This window comes from Pipistrellus kuhlii, unplaced genomic scaffold, assembly GCF_014108245.1.
Source record: "Pipistrellus kuhlii isolate mPipKuh1 unplaced genomic scaffold, mPipKuh1.p scaffold_m20_p_6, whole genome shotgun sequence".
In the NCBI taxonomy this organism is placed as follows: domain Eukaryota; kingdom Metazoa; phylum Chordata; class Mammalia; order Chiroptera; family Vespertilionidae; genus Pipistrellus; species Pipistrellus kuhlii.
Genome location: NW_023425562.1, coordinates 73533754 through 73557317, shown reverse-complemented (window position 1 = coordinate 73557317; position 23564 = coordinate 73533754). Strand labels below are relative to the sequence as shown.

At 43.9% G+C, this 23564-nt stretch overlaps 1 protein-coding gene and 1 non-coding gene across 3 annotated transcripts in view; one reads left to right on the top strand and one right to left on the bottom strand.

The window, feature by feature from the left end:
* LOC118707594 (adipocyte plasma membrane associated protein) overlaps positions 1-21792 on the top strand; it is a 32312-nt gene extending 10520 nt beyond the window's left edge. Inside the window, exons 2-9 of one of the 2 annotated variants that reach the window (XM_036418106.2) lie at positions 458-574; positions 7926-8041; positions 11628-11720; positions 13373-13489; positions 15059-15233; positions 15586-15720; positions 16172-16364; positions 20118-21792. In XM_036418106.2, the coding sequence (XP_036273999.1) occupies positions 458-574; positions 7926-8041; positions 11628-11720; positions 13373-13489; positions 15059-15233; positions 15586-15720; positions 16172-16364; positions 20118-20327 (1156 nt within the window). In that variant the 3' untranslated portion in view covers positions 20328-21792. The remainder of the gene's footprint in view (positions 1-457; positions 575-7925; positions 8042-11627; positions 11721-13372; positions 13490-15058; positions 15234-15585; positions 15721-16171; positions 16365-20117) is intronic. The other variant, XM_045574907.1, reaches the window with a different exon arrangement.
* On the bottom strand, positions 11090-11192 carry LOC118708524. Its single transcript, XR_004984602.1, has one exon. It is a non-coding gene; the product is annotated as a U6 spliceosomal RNA (small nuclear RNA).
* Positions 21793-23564: the final 1772 nt, after the last annotated feature.

Below are 23564 nucleotides of genomic sequence, written 5' to 3'. Positions count from 1 at the left end.
CATAAGAACACCTTATACCTATTAAGTAATCACTCCCCATTTCCCCTTCCCACCATACTGAGTGTTGCTGCTTTGAATCCATGCACCAGGAAATAGTGGCTTTTGGGAAACACTTGTCTTCTCTGTGTCTCCCTTTATTACAACTCTTTATTCCCAGTACTATTTGTGTTCATCAATGCTGCGCTGTTTTCCTTCTTTAAAACAGCCTATCTTACTATCTGGAAAATAACTGATAAGAGTGCCTCACACATTTTGGGGGAAAAAGAAACAGCAGAAGCATGTTTGCCAGTCCTGGTAAACAGTACTGAAGTTTCATCACATGCCATAGAAGTCAAGGGCCTTGTGGTGGGGACACTGGGTGAGAGGCTCGCCCTTGCTGAAAGGACTTTAAAACCAGCCGAGCTGGTCACTGTCTGCGCCTCTGCTGATGCCTTTGTATGTATTTCGTTTCTGGCAGCTCCTTTAGCGGCAGAGTTTTCCGAGTGACCTTTCTGATGCTGGCTGTTTCCTTCACTGTTCCCCTGCTGGGAGCCATGATGCTGCTGGATTCCCCCATAGACCCACAGCCTCTCAGGTGAGCTGCCCCAGCAATTTTTGGGAGAGATTGCTCAGCAAAATATATAGGCTGGGATGATTTCTAGAGTAACTAAACCAGTTTGATCCGAAAGGTAAGTTATTATGAGAAATAGAAATTTGTGATTTTTTTTTTTTTGCCTCCATTTTATGTAGAATTAGATGTTTCACAGGATATTTGCATGGTTTTGCCCATGTTATTGTTTCAAAAATAAAACTTTACAAACCAAAAACAAAAATCAGGAAAACCCTAAATAAGAGAAGCTTAAGTATTAGACACAGTCTGAATTCATATAAAGGGGCAAAGGCACACACACAAACAAAGGTTAAATTTAAGTTACCTTGTTTAAGTTTTATAAATAACTTATTTTAAAAAAACAACTTGTAATTAGTCACCTCTTTTTCCTAAGTTCCCTTGCATCTTTGGGGATCTGTGAATAATGCAGTCCATTATAACTTGAAAAAATAGTATACACCTGGGGAGTCCCATGAAATGTATTCACATTTTTAATTATAGTAATACTGAGCCAGGCTCCTGTTGATGTGATTGATGATGATGATGTCCACGGTGGTTTAAGAGGGTTGTGCAGTCTGGTTCAATAAGTTTCTTTTTTCCCTTGCAACTGCCCAGAGGGTTGAGCTTTCTGAGGTTTATTTTAACTGAGCTAGGTAATGTAAGATTTTAAAAACTTCAGAAAGAACCACATCTTACTATAAAGTAAATATAACATATATAACTGTATAATGTGTTGGTATTTTGTAAATAAAATTTAGGGTTTTATATTGAATTCAGTTCACTAAAAACATATTCAGCACTAGTATGCTAGAGGCGGGTATCAGATACAAAGAACTTACATTGACATATGTGTAGAAGAGTCAACTTTTTGTTATTGGATTTAGAATTGGTAAAGGTACATGGTGTTGTTAAAACACACGTAGTTTGCATAAGATTGAGAATGGGGGAGGCTGGACACTGTAGACCCATAAGTATGTTTCTCCATAATTCCTGGTGTTCCAGTGTTTCCTTGCACATGCCTTCCTCCCCAGGGTGCTCTCTCTAAGGGGGTTCTGGGACACTTTGAGTGGAGGGGCCTCTTTCTTGCTAACCTCTCTCAACATGTGGAAGGATATGGCTCAGCCCACCCCAAATAGAAACTGACCTGACTTTATTTGGTTGGCAAGGTGAGAAAATGAACTGTGTCCACAGTGGGGATCAAAGTCTGGGCTGGGGAGCTAGTCTTGGGAAAGAGGAGGAAAGTGGAGAGAACAGGTAAAGATGGAGTTTCCGAGTTGGAGTGGGAGGGATGGAGCTTAAGTGACTGAAGACCTTTAATCTCCATAAAAGTGAAGTTAGGTGTGGAAAGAGTGGTGAAGAACTTCAGAGGACTGGTATGTATTCATGCCCAGCAACTGAAAGGAAACATGGCCCATGAAGGATCTGATGTTGTTTAAGTGAGTCCTGCCTGTGGAGCAGCTGGGCCTGATGAGGAAGGGAGGAGAAGCTAATGAAATTGCTGTGGTGGACAGGATCTCTCCCACAGACTCAGATTCGGGAATGACTTACTCACAAATTGGAAGCATGGGCCCCAAAGGGTGGAACAAAAGCAGAAGAGTGGCAGGGATTGTAAGAACAGAAATAAACCGAGGTTTGGGGAAAATGCTGATGACAACAGCAAAAAAGCCTTTTTAAAAATCTCTTCAGAGCAAAAGGAGCAAGGAAGGGAGAGACCCACTGAGTGAGTGAGGACAGTCATCTCCCAACCAAGGGGGCGCCATGGTCAGTGGGATCAGCCCAACTGGCAGGGTGGGAGGCCAGCAATAGCAGTGCTTTGGGGAGTCTACTTCTGTTATCAGATGAAGTGGGGGGTCCTCTTCCCACTGGGTGCTGCTGGAGGTGGAGTCCTTATGATACCACAAGAAAAAGAATTTTCTGATACTCTCAAAGGAGAACAAGTGATTTTTATTTGTGTAGAGTTAAATTCCTGTGTTTCCAAAGTTCCATTTCCCTTAGTCCAGTCATAGCAGATGTGTCGCTGGGGTTTCAGTAAACCTAGAAACAAAGCCAGTGTCCAGAGTTCCCATTCCATGTTGCAGCTGGGTCCAATAGAACTTTTGGCTGGCTGCAGTCCATTAGTCCATGGTACATGGGTGAATGCAGGAAAGTGCACTCCAAGCAACCAAACTTCCAAGGGTCCTGAAAGCACAAAAGAGCAAATTTCTTGGTTCAGGGGATTAAATATCCCAAATCTTTGATCCCTTGCAACGGTCACGCCCACACTGGCCTACCAGATGTGTCTCCAGATGTGATTGACAGCAAGCAACTTCCCTGTATCACCCCAACTTTATTGGGCACCGGTCTAACTTCCTTGGCCAAACCCTTGGAGGAGTGTTAAGTTGTAGCTTCCTGGCGAAGCTGTCCAAATAACATGCTTTTAAGGGCTGGTTTTCCCCTTTGCTCCTTTCCTGTTATTTTTCATCATCATTTAAGAAATGTTTATTTTTTAAATAAATCTTTATTGTTCAGATTATTACAATTGTTCCTCTTTTTTCCCCTCCATAGTTCCCCTCCACCCGGATCCCACCCCACCCTCTGCCCTTACCCTCCCCACTCCCCACTGTCCTCATCCATAGGTGTTTAATTTTTTAAAATATGTATTTATTGATTTTACACAGAGAGGAATTGAGAGGGATAGTTAGAAACATCGATGAGAAAGAAACATCGACCAGCTGCCTCCTGCACATCCCCAACTGGAGATGTGCCCGCAACCAAGGTACGTGCCCTTGACCGGGATCAAACCCGGGACCTTTCAGTCTGCAGTCCGATGCTCTATCCACTGAGCCAAACCGGTTTCGGCCATAGGTGTACAATTTTTCTCCAGTCTCTTCCTGCATCCCCCACACCCTTCCTTCTTCCATGCCTCCCCCCGCCCCCCAGAATTGTCAGTCCACTCCCTTTCTCTGCCCCTCATTCTATTATATTCACCAGTTTATTCTGTTCATCAGATTTTTATTCATTTGATTTTTGGATTCACTTGTTGATAGATATGTATTTGTTGTTCATAATTTTTGTCTTTACCTTCTTCTTCCTCTTTTTAAAAAATCCTTTCAGCATTTCATATAATACTGGTTTGGCAGTGATGAACTCCTTTAGCTTCTTCTTATCTGTGAAGCTCTTTATCTGACATTCAATTCTGAATGATAGCTTTTCTGGGTAGAGTGATCTTGGTTGTAGGTTCTTGCTGTTCATCACTTTAAATATTTCTTGTCACTCCCTTCTGGCCTGCATAGTTTCTATTGAGAAATCAGCTGACAATCATATGGATGCTCCATTGTAGGTAACTAACTGTTTTTCTCTTGCTGCTTTTAATATTCTTTGTCTTTTGCTCTTGACATTTTAATTATGATGTGTCTTGGTGTGGTCCTGGACTTGTAAGTCTATTTCTTCCACCAGGTGGGGGAAATTTTCAGTCATTATTTCTTCAAATAGGTTTTCAGTATCTTGCACCCCCATAATTCTGATGTTGGTATGCTTGAAGTTGTCCCAGAGGCTTCTTACACTATATTCATATTTTTGGATTCTTTTTGCTTTCTGCTTTTCTGGTTGGGTGTTTTTTGCTTCTTTGTATTTCAAATCTTTGACTTGATTCTTGCGATTCTCTAGTCTGCTGTTAGATCTCTATATGGTATTTTTTATTTCAGTCAGTGTATGCTTAATTTCTAGTTGGTCCTTTTTTTATATTCTCAAGAGTCTCACTAAGTTTATCGGTCTTTTTAAGAAAATTCTTGAAAAACATTATAACGGTGGTTTTGAACTCTATAATCCAGTGTTTTGCTTTCCTTCATTTCTTTCATTTGTGACCTGATTTTTTGTCTCTGCATTTTGGCTGCTTCCCTGAGTTGATAGAGTGGCTTTGTGTGCTAGGTGTTCTATAGGGCCCAGTGGCTCAGCCTCCCCAGTTACCCGAGGTGGACACTCTTGGTGCACCCCTTTGTGGGCTGTGTGCACAATTCCTCCCAGTAATAGCAACAACAATCAAGTTAAGCCTTGATTGTTGTTGCTATTACTGGGAGGAATTGACCTCCAGGCCTATTGGTTGTGAGAATCAGCTATGTCTAGGTGGGAGAACTTCTGTGCTGGAGACTCCCTTATGAGACAAGACTTGCTTCAGTGGGGCTTTGGTGTTCACTGAGGATGTCCTTTATGGATCTGAAGAGTTGTAATCTGGATGGTCCCATTCTGACTCCTTGGTACACTGCTCTTGGATTTCCAAGGAGGTGCTAATTTAGCCTCTGCCTGAGGCCACCCAGCAGGAGCTGCGGAGATATCTGCAGATTCCTCTCTTTGTTTGGGTTTTGGAGGTGCCCAGATGAGGCCCAGCTGTGAAGCAATGCAGCTGCTGCAGGCCTTTGGACCTCCTTTTGGGTGTTATGGATCTCACTGACTCAGCTGCAGTCTGTTAGGTAAGTTTAGAATTCAATGGACCAATGCATTCATATGCAAAAGCCTTTGTGCTCAGCTTGGATGGGGCGTAGTCTCAGGGTGGAGCAACCACCAATGGTTTTCCGTCAGCCCTGCCCTACGAGGCCCCTGGGTCTCAGTGTCCTGCGGTAATCACTACAAGCACCTCTGAGAGAAAGCCACCCTCAAGTTTCGCACACTGCCAGACAGTCCAGTTTCTCCCAATATGGGTCCCCAGAGTCTTGCCTGGAACTGGAGTTCAGAGCAGTCTGGAACTTTTGTTTCCCTCTCGCTTGAAAAAGACAGCTGTGTACTCTGTTGCCAGCCCTCTCCACGCATGTGCCTCGGTACCTCTGCCTTCTTCAGCTTCTGTGAGTCTCAGTGTACTTTTATCTTTCCTTCTAGTTGTAGAATTTCCACTTAGCCAGCTTTTCTGTGGTCCTGGATGATGTCTGTTTTGTCTTTTAGTTGTAGTTTTGAAATGGTTGTGGGAAGCAGCAGTTGAGGTATTTACCTATGCCACCATCCTTGTTTCTCCTCCTTTCCTGTGATAATAACTAGGTTAATTCCAATGGTATCACTTTCAATGACCTCTGTGTGAGCTTAGACAATAGCTAGAAATCTCTGAGAAATCCAAGGACAGTCAGACCAGGGGCAAGGAAGGGTGGAACCCTTCCAGGGCAGGCTATTAGGCAGGTAGTTTCAGTTCTAGAGTCAAGTTGCCTGGAAGGCTGCAGGGCTTTGGCAGCACCCTCAATTTTCTTTTTGGAAGATCGGAGGCCTATTACAAACACAACAATGTGACATTCTGATTTCTAGAGGATGTTGACCAGTATCTTTCAGCATTCATTTGGCACATGGAGTTAGCAGGAATTAGTGGGGATTAATGTGAGTTTAACAGGAGTTTAATGAGTTAACAGAAGGTCAGTGGCCTTAATCAGAGTCCACATAGTCTGGCTGGCTGTGAGTGTTGATTTGGGCTTCCTGGGGCCACTCTTTCTTGGCACTTCTGCTGTCTGATGGGACCCTCTTTTGCCCATCCTTTGCATTTCCTTAGATGAGTGTTCTTCTTGTCTCCTTATTGAGATAATTCTCAGGCTCATTGTGGGTAGGGACAGTGTGTGATTTACTGATGAGTTTGATTCTGCAAATATTTCCGGAGGACTTCCTGTGTATAGGAAATTAGGCAAGGTCCAAGGACTGGGTGAGAGGGCTGATGTCAGGTGTACCCTTCTCTATCCCTGGATTTTATGGATGTATCAGCATTATTCAATCTTCACATATACCATTGGGAAGTATGACCTTTACAAGGTCAGAATTTGAAAGCCCAACTCTATAGCCAGGCTTTTTTTCACCGAGTATGCAGGTTGCAATCCTACTCTTCCTTTGGAACTAAAACTAGTAAAGTTAAGAATGTTTTTTTAAGCAGGTTGAAGGTCATATTGGGGGAAGCAGAGCAATTTATTTGGGGGGAAGTTGTGTTGTGGCCTGCAGAGGTGCCTCAGAAGGGGTGGCAGAGGTGAAGTACATCATTCCACATCCTCAGCTACCACCTCCTCCTTGGTTCTCCCACTCTGGTTGCCTGGCTAAGAATCTGCCTTGGTGGAGGCCGGGTGGGGAGGGAATTAGGAGATAACCACCCCTTCCCACGCTCCCCACCCTCTCACTCCTGTAGTGCTCATTGGCAGCCTCCTGTGTGCCAGGTGCTTGGGGTACAGCAGCAAAAAACACAGGACAAATCCCTGGTCTCATGTGCTCGGGTGGGGATAAACAACAGAAGTGAGAAGCTGAAAAGGGTTAGAATGAGGGGAGCTGTGCTTTTGGGGGTGCTGTTAAATATTAAATTGGATAGTCAGAGCAGGCCTCACTGAGAAGATGAGGGTGGAAGGACTTAGGATGGAAGATGCCTGGTACAGTTGAGAACCAACAGGGAATGGCTGGTGTAGAGGGGCAGAGTGAACTACTGGGAGAGGAGGAGAGAGAGGTGACAGGCGAGATGGTGTAGAGCTAGAGCCACAGAAAGGACTTAGACTCTGGGTGAGATGGGGCTGTCAGAGGGCTATAAGCAGATAAATGCTGTGATCAGACTGTTGTGCTCAGATGGGCTGCAGGGTTGAGAATAGACTGTAAGGGACAGGGAGGAAGCAGGGAAAAGAAGATGGTGGCCTGGACCAAGGTGGTAGCGATGGACATGGGTCAATGATGTCTGTCTTTTTGAGGTGCATCAGCATGAATTGCTGGTGGATTGGGAGAAAGCGTATTTGAATGTGGGTTGGAAGGATCTAGGAAGAGGGCAGAGTTCCGGAAGCCCAGTCTGAGTGAAGGGAGGGAGATAGGGCTCGGTGGAGGCTGTCTTCAGAGAAGTCAGGTGAGTCCTGAGGGGAGGCTTATATTGGACGATGGGGAAGCAGAGCCAGTTCCTGGACTGCTTCCTCTTGTTTCTTCTGTCTTCTCCATGAAGCAATGTCATAAATTGTGAGAGGTCGACAGGACTCCCTCCATCTCCATTGGACTTTAGTGGGAGGGCAACCATTGGGAGTACAAATGCCACGCTGTGTGAATCAGAGGGTGTGAGAAGGTCTAACCTGCTATGAGGCATTGAACCAGTGATGAGAAGTTCAGGTGAGTGGAGGCCTTCGGGTGCTCTTAGATGGCAGGAGATTGCAAAAGTTCTTGCATTAGCTGTATTTATATTTTCACTTTTATTTAATATTATGATCTTTTCTAATACCCTAGGACAGTTTTTTTCTTAACCTTTGTGTTTCCAGAAAATACAGATATTATTGGAATGAACCCTCTCTATCAAATGGAATTATGCATGTCATAGGTCCTCAGTAAATAGGTTCTAAATGTATTTTCTTAGACAGATCCCTATAATTGCACTATTTTGCAGCTTCAAAGAACCCCCTCTCTTGCATGGTGTTCTGCAACCAAATACGAAGTTACGACAGGCGGAAAGACTATTTGAAAATCAACTTATTGGGCCAGAGTCCATAACAAATATTGGGGGTAAGTAAACCCCCGGAGGCTGTTTGTTGCTTGAATGGGGGCTTTGTAGGAGTAGCCACCCTCGAGGAGCTTTCGACATCGTTAGCTGTGGATGTGGGATGTGCATGTGCTTGTTGAGCAGACACCCCGTGGGAGCATCTGGCTCTCAAAGTTGTGGGCCATTTTAGTCCTGGGTGATTTGAGTTCACGTCTATGGAATACTTTATTCTACTCAAAGTATATGACCCATTAAAATGGAAGGAAAAATGAAAAATGCAGACATTGATGTTTAGTTTATTTGTCAAAAGCTAAGTATTTCTTGACAGGACATTATTTCTTAGCTTGGTTTCTCTTTGTATTAAGATTTGGAATCATTCAGTGAAAGATAAATACCACATGATCTCACTCATTTGTGAAATATAAAGAACATTATAAACTGATGAACAAAAATAGATACAGAGGCAGAGAAGCATCAAATAGACTGTCAAATTACAGCAGGAAGACTGGGGAGGGCGGAGTAGGGGGGAAGGTAAGAGATCAACCGAAGGACTTGTATGCATGCATATAAGCACAACCAATGGACACAAGACACTGGGTGTGTGTGTGTGGGGGCTATGTGCCAGGGGTCAGGGGAGGCTGGGAGGAGGTCAATGGGGAAAAAAGGAGACATATGTACTATTATTTGTAATACTTTAAACAATAAAATAAAATTTTAAAAAAGATAAAGGAAAAGTTGCTATACTTAAAATGGTGTGAGGATTTCTGAGCAGCTGAACTAAGCATTCTGCTTCTCATTCCAAAGTCCAGTATGTTTTCTGCGAAGTACTTGTGGGCATTGCATTGGGAGTGCTCCTCTTGTTTTGAAGGCAGGTCAGAGCCGCTTCTCACATGACATTCACCGCTTGTCTTTTCCAAACCTGCTGATTGATGCAGGAGCCCAAGACTGTGCATTCCCCCCTCTTCGCCCCGAGTATATTTTCATTGATTTCAGAGAGGAAGGGAGAGGGAGAGAGAGAGAAACACCAATGATGAATGTGAATCATTGATTGGCTGTCTTCTGCACATCCCACACTGGGGATCAAGCCTGAATCTGGCCATGGGCCCTGACCAGGAATCGAACCATGATCTCCTGATTCATAGGTCGACACTCAACCACTGAGCCATGCTGGCCAGGCAAGACTGGTGTATTTTTGCAATTGTTTGACTTACAAAGACAAAATTATTTCAAGAGTGATAGGTACTTCATGATAGAATTTTATATTTCCTCTAAAAATATATTGTTTATTATTAATACATTTTACAAGTTTTGTGGGTTTTGGGGGGGAGAAAAAAAATCAAATATTGGAAACCAAATCTGGAACTGGGAGGATTTTTTTTTTAGACTTTCAAAGAGAATGCTTTTCTTGCTTTCCCCCTTTTCACTTGGGCTAACATCTCATTGTATTCTGTCACCAGATAAAGGAGCTGGTTATCTTCTTGGTGACAGTTCTGGTTAGGTACAGAGGGGCCTATCTAGTTAGCTTCTTGCAAGTGTGAACCCCTGCTCTGACCATCCAATTTAATATTCAATTTAATAAAACTCGCTGCTGCTGCCTCACTTGGAAGTTATCCTGAGGAATGGCTGGTATATTGCTGACATTGGAGGGAGGCATCAGTCCCAGGAGGTACTTAGTAATCAATCACCAATTAATGTGTTTTAATAAAAAAAAAATAGGCTTTATTTTTTTTAGAGCAGTTTTAGGTTCACAGTAAAATGAAGAGAAAGTACAGAAATATTCCACATACCCCTTCCCCCCACATATGCAGCTTCCCCCATTATTAGCATTTCAAAGCAGATGGTATATTTGTTACAGTTAACACATTATCATCACCCAAAGTTCATAGTTTATGTTGGGGTTCACTCTTGGTGTTGAATATTCCGTGGTTTTGGACAAATGTATAATGACATGCATTCATTATTTTAGTATCATACAGAGTAGTTTCACTGTCCTAAGAAATCCTCTGTGTTCTGCCTAGTTATCCCTCCTTCCCCTCAATTTGTTCTGGCAGCCACTGATCTTTTTACTGCTTTTATAGTTTTTATATTCTAGAATTTTATATAGTTGAAATCATATAGCATGGAGCTTTTCAGATTGGCCTCTTTCAGATAGTCATATGCATTTAAGATTCCCCTATGTCTTTTCATGCCTTCATAGCTCTTTTTATTCCTGAATAATATTCCATTTCCTAGACATATTACAGTTTATCTGTTCACTGATTGAAGGACATCTTGGTTGCTTCCAAGTTTTGGCAATTATTAATAAAGCTGTTATAAATATTTGCATGTAGATGTTTGTGTGGACATGTTTTCAACACATCTGGATAAATGCCAAAGATCATTAGTTGCTAGATCTTGTGGTAGGAATATATTTCATTTTGTAAGAAATCACCAAACTGTCTTCCAAAGGGGCTGTCTTGAAGTCATGTGGTGAGTCTTCTGTTGTTCTTCAGTATAGTGTGGCTATTCTGGATCTTTTGTTTTTCTATTTAAACTTTATAATCAATTTGTAGATATGTATATACATACACATTAAACATATCTTCATGGAGAATTGATCCTTTATAATTATAATGCCATTTTTCCCCCTTTACTACTTCCTTGCTCTGAAGTTGGCTGTCTGAAATTAATACAGTTATTCTAGATTTTGTTTGTTTAGTGTTAGCATGATACACCTTTCACCAGTCCTCTGTTTTTAACTTACATGTGTCTTTATATTTAAAGTGAATTTCTTACAGACAAGGTATAGTTAAGTACTTTTTCTTTTAAATCTACTCTGACTTAAAAGTCTCTGTTTTTTACTTGGCATGTTGAGACCATTGATGTTTAAAGTACAGATTGGTGCAGTTGGTTAGTAGCTACCATATTTGTTTCTGCTTTCTATTCATTGACCTTATTTTTTGTTCTTAAGTTTGTCTTCTACTCTCTACCTTTTGTAGTTTTTATGGTTCATTCTATTTTCTGTTTTTTCTTAGCATATTAGATAGTTATAATTTTTTTAGTGGTTGCCCTAGAGTTTATAATAAATATTTAAAACGATGTAATGTTTCTTGAATTTGCATGTTGTCCTTCTGTGTGGCCGAGCTAATCTCTGTATTTTTCTAATTTTAGTGTATGTGCTGCTGAAGTGAGCACCTGTTGTGCTTTAATCTTATCCTGAGGGAGCTCCTAGCAATTCTTCTCTTTAAGTTGGATCTGATCACCTCAACAGCAGACACTGATGTGAGGCAGACATGAACATGTGCCCCTGAATGCTAACCCACGAGCCTGTACTCTTCTGAAAGGAGAAAATTCTCGTGATTTTATCACTGCCTGGTGGCTGCTACACCCTTGCTTCAGTGTTAGGTTCAAACCCACAGGCAGATGCCTCAAAACCCCACAATTTTACTGCTGCACATTTTAAGGACTTTTTATTCCTAGATATCACTTCTCCTTCATCTTCAGAAATGCCTTTTTTTCCTCTGGAGATGAAAATGACCAATAAGCCACATATGCTTTAGAAGAAGGTAATATGATCACAGTTCTTAGGCGACCCAGTAACACTCTTATTCTTTTTATTTTTTTAAACAGATGTAATGTTTACTGGTACCGCAGATGGCCGGATCATAAAAATTGAAAACGGGGAAATAGAAACCATCGCCCGGTTTGGGTCGGGCCCATGCAGTAAGTCAGTCACAGTCCTCCTCATGTATGTCTTGTCCCGTCATTCAGAAAGTGCCAAATGGCCTGTGTAAGTCAGGTTCACCCTCGGAGAAAAAGAACCCTGATCATCTGGCGATAGGCTGGTCTGGGTGTTAACAGCTGCTCTTCATTGCTGGTGACCCTTGGACCTCATGGTGCCTGGTTGTCACCCTTCATTGCAGTTTCCCAGTGAAACAGTGGCCATAGCACCTGCTGCTTACTCTTAGCTCCACCTCTCTCCATTCTGCAGAGGCCCATGCTCACTTTTAAGGTAACTTGGAAATAAATAGGTTTGTCGGAGTGCTACCATAGCAATGCAGTCAGCTTTGTCATTACTTGGATACTTAAATGTGATTTCTGCATTAGCTCCTTAGGAATTTCAGCAATGTCATTCAAAGTGAAAATACCCTAACATCATTCAAATTTTAGAAAACTAGAGTAGAAAAATCTTATTCTTTAAACACTGATAGTCCTGACTTCTTCTTCTTATCACTTTTTATTAGCTGAAAAAAAATTTTTTTTAAATGATGCATTTTCATTGTGAAATGCAAGCATCACAAAAGTACAAAGAAGAAAGTAAAAATCACCCCAGAGTCTTCTCAGGTGTAGTTGTTATTAACATTTTAGTTAATCACTTTTCAGATATCTTTCTGCTCATGGATATTCCCAGCCACCCATGGCTATATGGGGTGGACTCATACATTTGGTTCTTTAACCTGCCTTTTTCCACTCCATATTTTGGCTGTAAGTGCCCTCTGATAAGCACCCTGCAGCAAGCACCCCTCCTTCTGCTGTAACCGCCTCTGCAGTGAACACTCTGCAGTAAGCACCTTGTAGTAAGCATCCTGTTGTAAGCACTCCTGCAGGGAACATCTGTTCTCAGCACGCCATTGTAAGCACCCCACAGTGGGTACCCTGCATTTGCTACAGTTTTTTTTTTTTTTTTAAATCATCACCTGATGATATGTTTTACTGATTTTAGAGAGAGAGGGAAGGAGGTTGAGAGAAAGAGAAACCTTGATCAGCTGCCTCCCAAATACGCCCGGATTGGGGATCAAATCTGCAACATAGGCATGTGCCCTGACCAGGAATACAACTTGCAACCTTTTTGGTGCAAGCAACAGCACTCAACCAGCTGAGCCACACCAGCTAGGGCCCCAAAGGTTTTAAAAGAGTGTAGGTAGTAGAGCAAGAGAGTTAAACTAAGGAATAAAATAGAACTCTCCCTTTATGCCAGGTGGAGAGAAAACCATCATGCTACTAGATGGGCAGAGTATTCAGAACCTCCAGCTCCTGAGGTTCAGTGGGGATTCTGGAATCAAGGCCTGGGTCCTCTGACATCCCTGTGTTAACTGCTCAAATCGTGGGATGCTGATGTGAACATGATTCTTGGATACCAGTTGTTGTGTATATGTCCAGATCTAGATTCTCAGGTGGTCCATCTGGACATGCTGGACAATTCTCCTAAATTCTAGGTGCTAGAATACTGGGGTGTGGGTCTGTATCCCATGGCATGGTATATAGAACTATGCATACATTTAGGAAGGGATGGTGGGATGAGGTGTTTGTATACTAATGTGGGCTCAGACAGAATCTTAGACCAGCCACTGATTCCTGTCCATTTGTTTCCCTAGAAACCCGAGACGACGAGCCTACTTGTGGAAGACCCCTGGGCATCCGGGTGGGGCCCAACGGGACCCTTTTTGTGGCTGATGCATACAAGGGACTATTTGAAGTAAATCCCTGGACACGTATGTGACAATATCTTATTTCCTTCTGTGATGATTTCAGATTTTTTAAACAATATGTGCATAAGTGAACTTAATAGAATTTGTTCAATACAGTCAGCTGGAGACTCTGATATTTCTTACTCATTGAATAATACTGCAAGCATCACCTTACAAATATCAGCTAGTATAAACAATCACACAAATCCTTACTTGTGTGTATTTAGTCAGTACCCTAATTTCCTCTGGTGTTTGTGTTTTAGCCACAGGTCTCAAGAGGACTTATTTTGCAGATATTAGACTTCATCCATCCATCTTTATATTTCTGTCTCTCTTTTAAAAAAAATCGTATTTTTATTGATTTTGGAGAGGAAGGCAGAGGGAGAGAATGGTAGAAATATCAATGATGAGAGAGAATCGTTGATTGGCTGCCTCCTGCATGCCTCACACTGGGGATCAAACCTGCAACCTAGGCCTGAGCCTTGACTGGGAATCAAACCATGACCTTCTGATTCATAAGTCGACCCTCAACCACTGAGCCATGCTGTCTGTTTTCCTGTTTGTTTTCTGCCTCTCAGTCTTTTATCCTTACAAGAGTAAGGATATGTCGTTTCATTTTCTTTCTCTAGCTTTTCCTCCCGTTCCTTTCCCCTGACTGGTCATGATGCCATCTTGACCAGTGGTATTACATTCGCTGTATTTGCTTTGGCAGAGGAGGGACGTACAATAGAGGAATTCGTTATCGTGGGTGGTTTGTGGGGCCCTGGATTCAGGCACTGCAGACCAACAGCATGGGTCTGCCATGCCATTGGCTGGCTGTGCAACTGTATAATTCTCTCTGTGCACACTTCCTCATCCATGATAGGGATAATGTAATAGCCTGCCTTGTGGGATTGTTGTGAGGATTTAAATGATATACATGGAAAGAGTTTAACACTTATTAAATGTTATACTATTTTAAAAACCTATTTCTTTTTAAAAAAAATAGTTTATTTTATTTTATTGATTTAGAGAGAGAAGTGGGGAGAGGGAAAGAGAGAGAGAAACATTGGTGAGAAAGAAATATTGATCAGCTGCCTCCTCCACACCCCTATTGGGGATCAAGCCCGCAACCTGGGCATGTGCCCTGACCGGGAATTGAACCGGTGACCTCTTGGTGCATAGGATGACATTCAATCCATCAAGCCCCACCACCGGACTACTCTTATTTTTTTATTTAAAAGCAAACGAGTAGAACATTTTGTATTTTTCTCAAACAAACAAATCGAATGTTGCCTTTTACATAAACTTTTAAGTCAGTTGGTCTCCATAAAAGAAAGTTCCTCATCTTCAGAGGAAGGGTTTTGCTTTAATGTAGTCTAAAAATATTCATCAGCTAACTGATGAAAGAAAGAAAAACACTTTATTGTAAGAAGGAATACATCTTTTGACATATGGCATGGGGAAGTTCATTTTAGTTTTTCTTTTAAATTAGGCTAATTAATATTTCAAAATTATTGTGATATGAGTTCTTAGAATGAAAGCAAGTCACTCTCTTCTTTCCTTCCTTTCTTCCTTTCTTTCCTTTTCTCCTTTTCTTCTTTACTACTTCAGGTGAAGTGAAATTGCTGCTGTCCTCTGACATACCTATCGAGGGGCGGAAAATGTCCTTTGTGAACGACCTTACAATAACTCGTGATGGGAAGAAGATTTATTTTACGGATTCCAGCAGCAAATGGCAAAGACGAGATTTTCTGCTTTTGATTATGGAGGCAACGGATGATGGGCGGTGAGTGTGTATTTCACATCTGCTCAGTGAGATCAGCAGTCAAGCAGGGTAGCTTTAGCAGAGTGGATTGCTTCTAGAAATCTTTGAAGTGTTTCTGAGCACAGTGTTTCAGCATTTCAGATAGGAGAATGACTGGGGGGATGTCTGAACAGGATGCCTGGGGCGCTGTGGGTGGGGAAGGGCTCCTAGGGGCCAGCCTGGGACCAGGTCTGAGCAGGGGACCACCAGGGCCTTGTCACTCCAGTGTGAGGCTGAGTCCCTTTCCGCAGGTCCCTGCCCAGAGGTGAGCCGAGCTCCAGCCCAGCAGGGGCGTGTGGACTCCGGTGTGACCCTTTGCTGTTGGCACCCACAGCCTGCTGGAGTACGATACTGAGACCAAAGAAGTAAAGGTGTTACTGGACCATCTTCGGTTCCCTAACGGAGTGCAGCTTTCTCCCGAAGAAGACTTCGTCCTGGTGGCAGAGACGACCATGGCCAGGATAAGGAGGTGCGTGTGGCATCTGCTGAATGGTCCGTGCTCACCAGAGAGTTTTGAGCCCGGGTGGGTGTGGAGGTGTCTGTCCATTGAGAAAATTTGAGAATTGCCAGGGCACCTCTCCTTTGTGTAATAATGACAAACTTCACACTCAAGAGCGTGTTTTCTTTTCCCCATGTCTCAGCCTACTTGAGTGTCGCAGTCTGGGAGAGTTAGTTTAGTGCTGATGCACATCCCACGTGCCTTCCCTGTCAGTGGGTCTTGGCCCACCAGCTTTCCCCTAACTGCATCTAGCTGGGCCCAGTGCTCGAGTCCCTCTTTCAGCAGCTGCACTTTTATTTATAATGGACATATTATAGTTGGTTCCATAAACTTACTGGAACCAAGACTAATTTTGTGGTTGGCTAAAATTTTTTCTTAAATTGGGGACTGCTGCTCATATCTGCTTGGGTGAATTTTTCAGAGTCTACGTGTCTGGCCTGACGAAGGGCGGGGTCGACCTGTTCGTGGAGAACCTGCCTGGATTCCCAGACAACATCCGGCCCAGCAGCTCCGGGGGTTACTGGGTCGGCATGTCGACCATTCGCGCCAACCCTGGGTTCTCAATGTTGGATTTCTTATCCGAGAGGCCTTATATTAAAAGAATGATTTTTAAGGTAACTGAAAACTAATTCTAAGATCCAAAACTATAATTAGAAGATGCATTTCATTATGACCTAGTTTGACTTATAGCTCTAAAATTCTAGTTCTGCTTGTAATATTTAGTACTTTCAGAGATTTCTTTAAAACACCTTTTATTCTGCAGCATGACATGAAGCTTACCATTTGGACCCTTTGATTTTTTTTTTCTTCTTCTGATTTTCTGGTCTAGGTCACCATCATGACCTTTTGATGTCTCTATCCTGCCTGTCACCCTCCCTCTTCCTACTCTGAGATGGCTTCTTAAGGCTTCCTTCTCCTCCAAACCTGGATCCAGCCTCCCCCTCCCCATCAGCAGCTGGCACTGCTTCTCCTCTAAGGGTTCCCAGGTGCCTCTTCCCGTGGCCATACCTGTCACTCACTCACCTTGGAACTATGCTGCCCTGCTCCCTCCTCCCTTCTTGGAATCTCCTGCCAGTCACCCCTCTCCGTAGGATTTTGCCCTTTTACATATTAGCACACCAGATTCTTCCCCATTTAAAACAAATCATTCACCCTTGCCAACAGCCAGCAGACCATTCAACACAGCCTTTAAATGTTCGTCATCCTGCCCTTTCTTCCATTGGCTTCCACGAAATGCCCTGAATGTAAAAACACATTTTACAATGGGGACTTGCTGATACAGGCACTTCCTTCATAGAGAAATCTTATTTTCTGAAAAGCTTCTTTTTACAGACTGAATAGTATTTGAAATTGATATTGAATATTTGCATAGATGTTAAAATATTTGTAACTTAAAGTCCTGAAAGGTGGCAGGCAGCAGTTACTGAGGCCACGTGGTGCCAAGCCCTGTGTTTGGGCCCCAGTGAGGGGCTGCATACACCTGCTCGGTCAGGCCGTTCCATGGCCTTCAGTGTTGTTCTGCGCTTAGTGGTCATTGTAGCAAATCCCGATCTGTTCAGAAATAACACATCCTCCTCTATGTATGGTTGGCTTCAGAGCCAACATCTGTTTCCACTGGAATCTAGGAGGAGGCAGAGGGTAGGGTGGCAAGAAGAGGAGTTTTGAAGATCATACCAGCTGACCAGATGTGGTCTTTCTGCTTCAGTTTCTTCCTCTGTCAAGTGAGAAGAAGAATAGCATTTCATTACGTGCTGAAAACATATGATGCGAATATGCACACAATGCCCTTAGCTGTGTGTAGTAGGTGCTCAGTTTCCGGCCCCCTTAGCTTTTCTTCAGCCAGGATGTGGCCCCTCGGTGGTGCGTGGCTGTCTCTCCCTTGATGGAATGTGTGCTTTACCAGAGCAGGTACTTTTCCTGTTTAGTTTACTCCTTTATCCTCAGCACTAGGAACAGTGTCTGGCACACAGTGGGCACTCAGAAGTTTCTGTGGAATAAATGAGTGACTAGAGAGCTAAGACCATAGTGTGAGATAGACCTGGAGCAGTGGGATGTGTTCCTGGTGACGGAGAACATGATTGGGGTCCCTGGGGCAGCAGAGCTCAGCATCTGTGTGTGACCTGAGACAGAACAGAAGGACAGCAGGTGGGAGAAGTGGGTGAGAATCCTGGCCTTGTAGGAGGCTAGATTTTATTCAAAGTGGGATCAAAGTCATTGGGGATTTTTGATTTTTGATACAATATTAGACATAGAAAAATAGCAAGAAAGGTACAAAGAACTTTTTTCAAGAACTGTTTGCAAGTAAGTTGTTGCCTGATGCCCTTCAGATACTTAGTCTATTTCCTACAATAAGGACTCTCTCCCTCAAGACCACCTGCCCAGACAGGAAATTTACAGGAACACCTGCCACTGTCCAACCATGCAGCCATTCAGGTTGCTCCGGTTGCCCCAGGGATGTCCTTTAGTTATCAGCCCAGGATCAGACATGACCTCCAGCCAACACACCTCCTTAGTCTCCTGCGGTCTGGAGCAGCTCCTCAGTTTTGACCTGTTGGAAGGTTACCCGTCAGTTATATTTCAGGTGCCTCTCTATTTCGGTTGCCAGCGTATGCCTCTGGCAGAGACCACAGAGTGCAGCTGGGTTTTCAGTGTGTCCTGCAGGAGGGGATGACGCCACTATGTCCCGTGCTAGTGGTGCGTGTTCGTCACCTGTGAAGCCACCCTTTCCCCTTTGTAATTAACGCGTATTTTGTGGGGAGGCCTTCACTTTTTAAAATTTTAATTAATTAATTAATATGATTTAATTTATTTATTGTGGGGTGGCATTTATAACTAGGTAAATAGCAGTATTATCTCATGGTTACCTATTTTACTCAGTGGGTTATATAATCTGTTACTATCATTATTTATTTGTTTTTTCAGAGGGAGGAAGGGGGAGAGAGAGAGAGAAATGTCAGTGATGAGAGAGAATCATTGATCAGTTGCCTCCTGCATGCCCCCTACTGAGGATCGAGCTCGTGGCCACGCATGTGTCCTGACCAGGAATCGAACCATCCTGGTTCATGGGTTGGCACTCAACCACTGAGCACCACCGGCCTGGCTATCATTATTTACTTTGATACTTAAGATTGTCCAGCTGTGGCCACTGAGAGCCCTTCAGAGTGGCTCCTTGCCTTTGGACATGCACCTGTCATTCTTGGGGTGGTTTCTCACCCCCTGGCTCCACATGTTCAGGCTCATCTCACCCTTTCCCCACCCCAGCTCTGGAACCAACCACTTCCTCAAGGAGCTGGTTCCTTCTAGAGATCTGGGGCTAAGTGCGCACATAACTGCTCCCAGGCCCCCTCATGGACAAAGCAGGAAATGTATTTTGCATGTGTAGTCATACATGTTTACACATATATATACAATGTATACACATTTACACCTACATTTACTTATCATCTGTTTATTTAAATCGAAAACCATAAGTAATGCTGGTCTTTCTTACTTCTAGCTTAATACCTCAGGATCTATTCTAGTTTTCTCCCTTTCTTATTTGCACTTCCTTTTTCCATTAGCGAACAACCTGGATCCCCCTATCTTTCATACCCATTTGATCACATTCCCCAAATGTCACCAATTTGTAGCCATTGTCCCCTGTCACATGGTCTCTGCTAGGGCTCTAGCACCACCCTGGGCCTTCTCCCTCCTCGTGGCCATGTTATGGGGCCACCCTTTCTCCCGAGGGGCTCTGCTACCACACAAGCTCCCCAGGTAAACACCCTCCTCATCCTGCTTAAGCTCTGACACCTTACTCCGCATCACTGTCCTTTCCCTCCCCTCAGTGTGGACTCTGCCTCACCCTGTTCAGACTGACTCTCTGGACTAGGCCACCGGAGTTCTCCCACCCTCTGCACACACCTGCTTCACTTGCCCCGCAGGCTGCTTCTTGACTGAACTGAATAAATTTTAAAGAGCTGATTGGCTTTTTTCAATGATTCTGGGCAGCATGCATTCTAACAGATGTAAAGCAGATCCAAGAAGCCGTACAAAATGAGACTTTCCTAGGTAGAAGGGAACAGGAATAAGGATGTCACACAAGTAAAAATCATGTTGGTTGCTGCAAGGTCACTTTCCTGAGGGGGCGCAGGGGCGGTCAGGCAGATGACCTAACTGTTGCTCATTGGGGGACTGATTCCTGACTGACTGGCTTAAGATTCCATTTCTGGGGGAGCCTAAACTGTACATAAATTAAGTCTTGGTTTGGTGACATGCACTTACTATCAGCGATTCCATTGGGGGCCTGTTGTCTTGTTTTTAAAAGGTTGGATCTGCTCACATTCTTTTAGTCAGTAGGTCAGTTCCACACTGTGCTTCCCTTCCAGCTGTTCAGTCAGGAGACGGTGATGAAGTTTGTGCCGCGGTATAGCCTCGCCCTGGAACTCAGCAGCAGTGGCGCCTTCAAGAGGAGCCTGCACGATCCTGACGGGCAGGTGGCCACCTACATCAGCGAAGCGCACGAGCATGACGGGCACCTCTACCTGGGCTCCTTCCGGTCCCCCTTCATCTGCAGACTCAGCCTTCAGTCTCTTTAGCCACCCGAGGGCAGCCCTGATCGTGGCTGTGTCAGGAGTTGGCACATGGCACCGCCTGGTCCAGGAGGCACCATGGACACAGCCCTTTTCACCTGTAGCACTGTTCCTTGGAAGTGTGGTGTGACCCTGGGGATGTATGTAGGACAGACTCACCTGGGTTTGACTTAGAGGGAAGCATAGCATATGCCATTGGAAGGTAAGTTCACGTAGAGCCATTTTCTCTAAAAGAATTCTAAGTACAGCAATTCTCTAGGACTTGGGGGGCATCATGCACTTTTAGCAGACCTCAGGGTTTTGATGGCTAGAGCAGTAGATGAGTTGTCCAGGCACTTGTTTTAGCTACTGGCTCTGTCCTGCCAGCCTCAGTATCTTCATTATAAAACAGGGTAATGCCTGCTTATGGGGAGGAGCAAAGGAAGGGCAAGGAGTGCTCAGTGCAAAAAGTGCCTGTGCGAGCACTGACCTCAGCACGGCTTCTCAGAGCTGTGGGGGGCCCGCCCTTGCGCTGCCCCCCCCTCCCCCCACTGGCCTTTTCCTCCCATTGCTTCCACCCCTAGCCTCTGGCTCATAACAGGGTTTAAAAAAAACTCCCATCATATAAAGGCAGGGACCTAAGTAAGTGCATAGGAGAAACATGTTGTTTTCAAAAGCTCCACGAGGAATACCTGGGTCAGCCTCTGAACAACCTACCACACAAATGAATGGCCCAGCAGCGGGTGAGTTTAGGGCAGACCTATTTACATCTTTGTTCCTCACCTCTAGTCCCACAGGTGTGAATAGTACAGGTGTTAATGTCATATTTGCTTCAGTGTCAAAAGCCCACAAGTTGCTGTATGTCTACACACTGGTCATATTTTGTCAAGGAGACCTCTGTAGTGACGATAATTAAATAAAGTTTTATGTTGATTAGCCATTTGTGATGGTGTCACCTAGGAGTTTCTTCTCTACTTTAAATATAATTATCAGTGACTGGAATCTGACTCCATCCTGTGTGATGTGAGGATTGTGTTGGCTTGGATCTTGTTTAGGGTCAAGCAGTTCCTCTGGGTTGCTCAGGACCTCTTAGGGGCAGCATCGGCCTTTATTCTTGGGTAAGTTGATAGTACACTGCTCCTTATTTTCCAACCGACAAATCTGTTTCTGGAGAAATGTCCTGAAGGACAGGGCTTCTGGGATAGTTTTTAAGAACTTGACTAGACAGTATTTTAAATACGTAATGATACAATTCAAAGGAGATCGAGAGCTGTGGTAAAATCTGAACCTTTGTGTCTTGTCACACTGGCTGGCCTCCAACCCCTCCCCTTCCTTTTCCAGTGCAGCCACCTCCACGCCATGCCTTCAGTCCAGCCTGATTTTGGGGGAAGGAAGTCTGGAGCCTAGCGGTGGACTCATCTCATGTCACCCTCCTCCGGCTGGCCTTCTGTGCAGCAACTGTAGAACCAAGCCAAAAACTGGCTTTAGACTAGCTGGTGCAACCCATGTCATCTCAGATGAATGACTTACTATTTATGTAACTTTATAGGAAAGAAAATTGTGTAGTGATTATTAAATATTTTAAATAGATATTGTACCCCATATAGCAAGTATATAAGAATAATAGGGTAAAACCCAATCATTCTGCCACAAAAAATAAATTTAAATGTTTGGGGCCTAAATAAGTAGACTTCTTTAAAAATTTTTTTTTTAAATTTAGAGAGAGAGGAAGGGGGAGGGATAGAGAGAGGAACATCAAAGAGAGACACATTGATCAGCTGTCTCCAGCATACCTCCCACTGGGAATCAAACTGGGAAGTCTTGGTTCATGGGTTGGCACTCAACCACTGAGCCACACCAGGCAGGTGTAAGTAGACTTCTTGATTGAGAAGAAAGGGCTTTGCTTTTAGTGCTTAATTTTTACTGTTACAAAGAAGCTGGTAAATTGCTTTTCACAGTTTTCATCAAAGGAGTCTCGATTTGATTTAGATGTTGATTTTTTGTCTCTTAAGTGTCATTTCCTGTATTTTATTTGGTCGTTTGACACGGTGATGTGCAAAATATAACCTTAATAGGTTTGAATGTGTGATAGCTTTTATTGTAAACAAAATTTGGATTTGCTCTAATGTGAATTACTAACATGGTTTTAAAATTAAATCAAGTTGTTCATTCACTGTGTGCCTCTTTATTATCTATCATAAAAACTCCATTACGATTCATTACTGCTTTTTATAGGACAGAAGGCCCATTTGATATTTTTATTATGACTATACACTTGCGGAATGTGTTTAGAAAGTGTTTTCATGTACTCAGACCTTTTAACGATGCAAGGAGATACGACCTCATTTTACAAGTAGGAGCCGAGGCTGGTGCATAAATGACTTGCCCAGAGTCTCAGCCAGCGCACAGCTGCGCCAGGATCTGTTCTGTGCCTGGAATCTGCTGGGGAAGCTGGGGGAGAGGCTGGGTGGCGTGAGGGCCTGGCTCTGCGGTGGCCACCACCCAGTCCGGGGGTCAGATCTTGACTACACATCAGAGTTCCCTGGGCTGCCCAGCTCCCCAGCTGGGCTGGGCATTATTGTGGTCTAAACTTTGAGAGGTGGTCACCATGGGCAATGGTGAGACTTTTCATCACAGTCTGAGTTTACCTGCAACCTCAGGAGGGCCCCGGCTGCGTGAATCTGCAGCAGGGGGTGCCTGGGGAGGAGGGTGGAGGGCTGTGGCCAGGGAAAGCTAAGTCATTTAGGCAGGACTGCCAGAATTTTGATGGTTTTGAGAAAGTGCTTCTTTTTGGTCATAGTTCTCATGTCTTAGAATACTGGGCACTTAACTTTGCATGTTCTCCATGATAACATCATCTGAGGCAGAGTAAAACTGATGAGTTTTTAAAAATAGAGTTGGGTTTGCAGTTCAGGACTTGAGGTCATCACTGGGTGACATCTGCCACCTGCGGTCAGGTACACTGTGTCTATGTGGGGCTTGGTTTCCTCTGTTTGAACCCAGGCCTCGCCCGGCTCCATCCCGGGTGCGGCTTTGGTGTGCTGATTCCTGAGAGAACAGTCTCTCACTGCGGCCAGAGTTAGGAGGATGGGAACATTGGGTGGGGCCCACACGGTCAGTGCAAGCAGTGCCTGCTCTCCAGGAAGCTGGGGCAAAATGTCTACAAAGGTACGCCAGCTGCGGATTTCCAAATTACAAGGCAGCTTCACCCTGGCTCGCCACCCAGTCCCTCTCCTTCTGGTGTCACCCTGGAAGGCTTAAGAG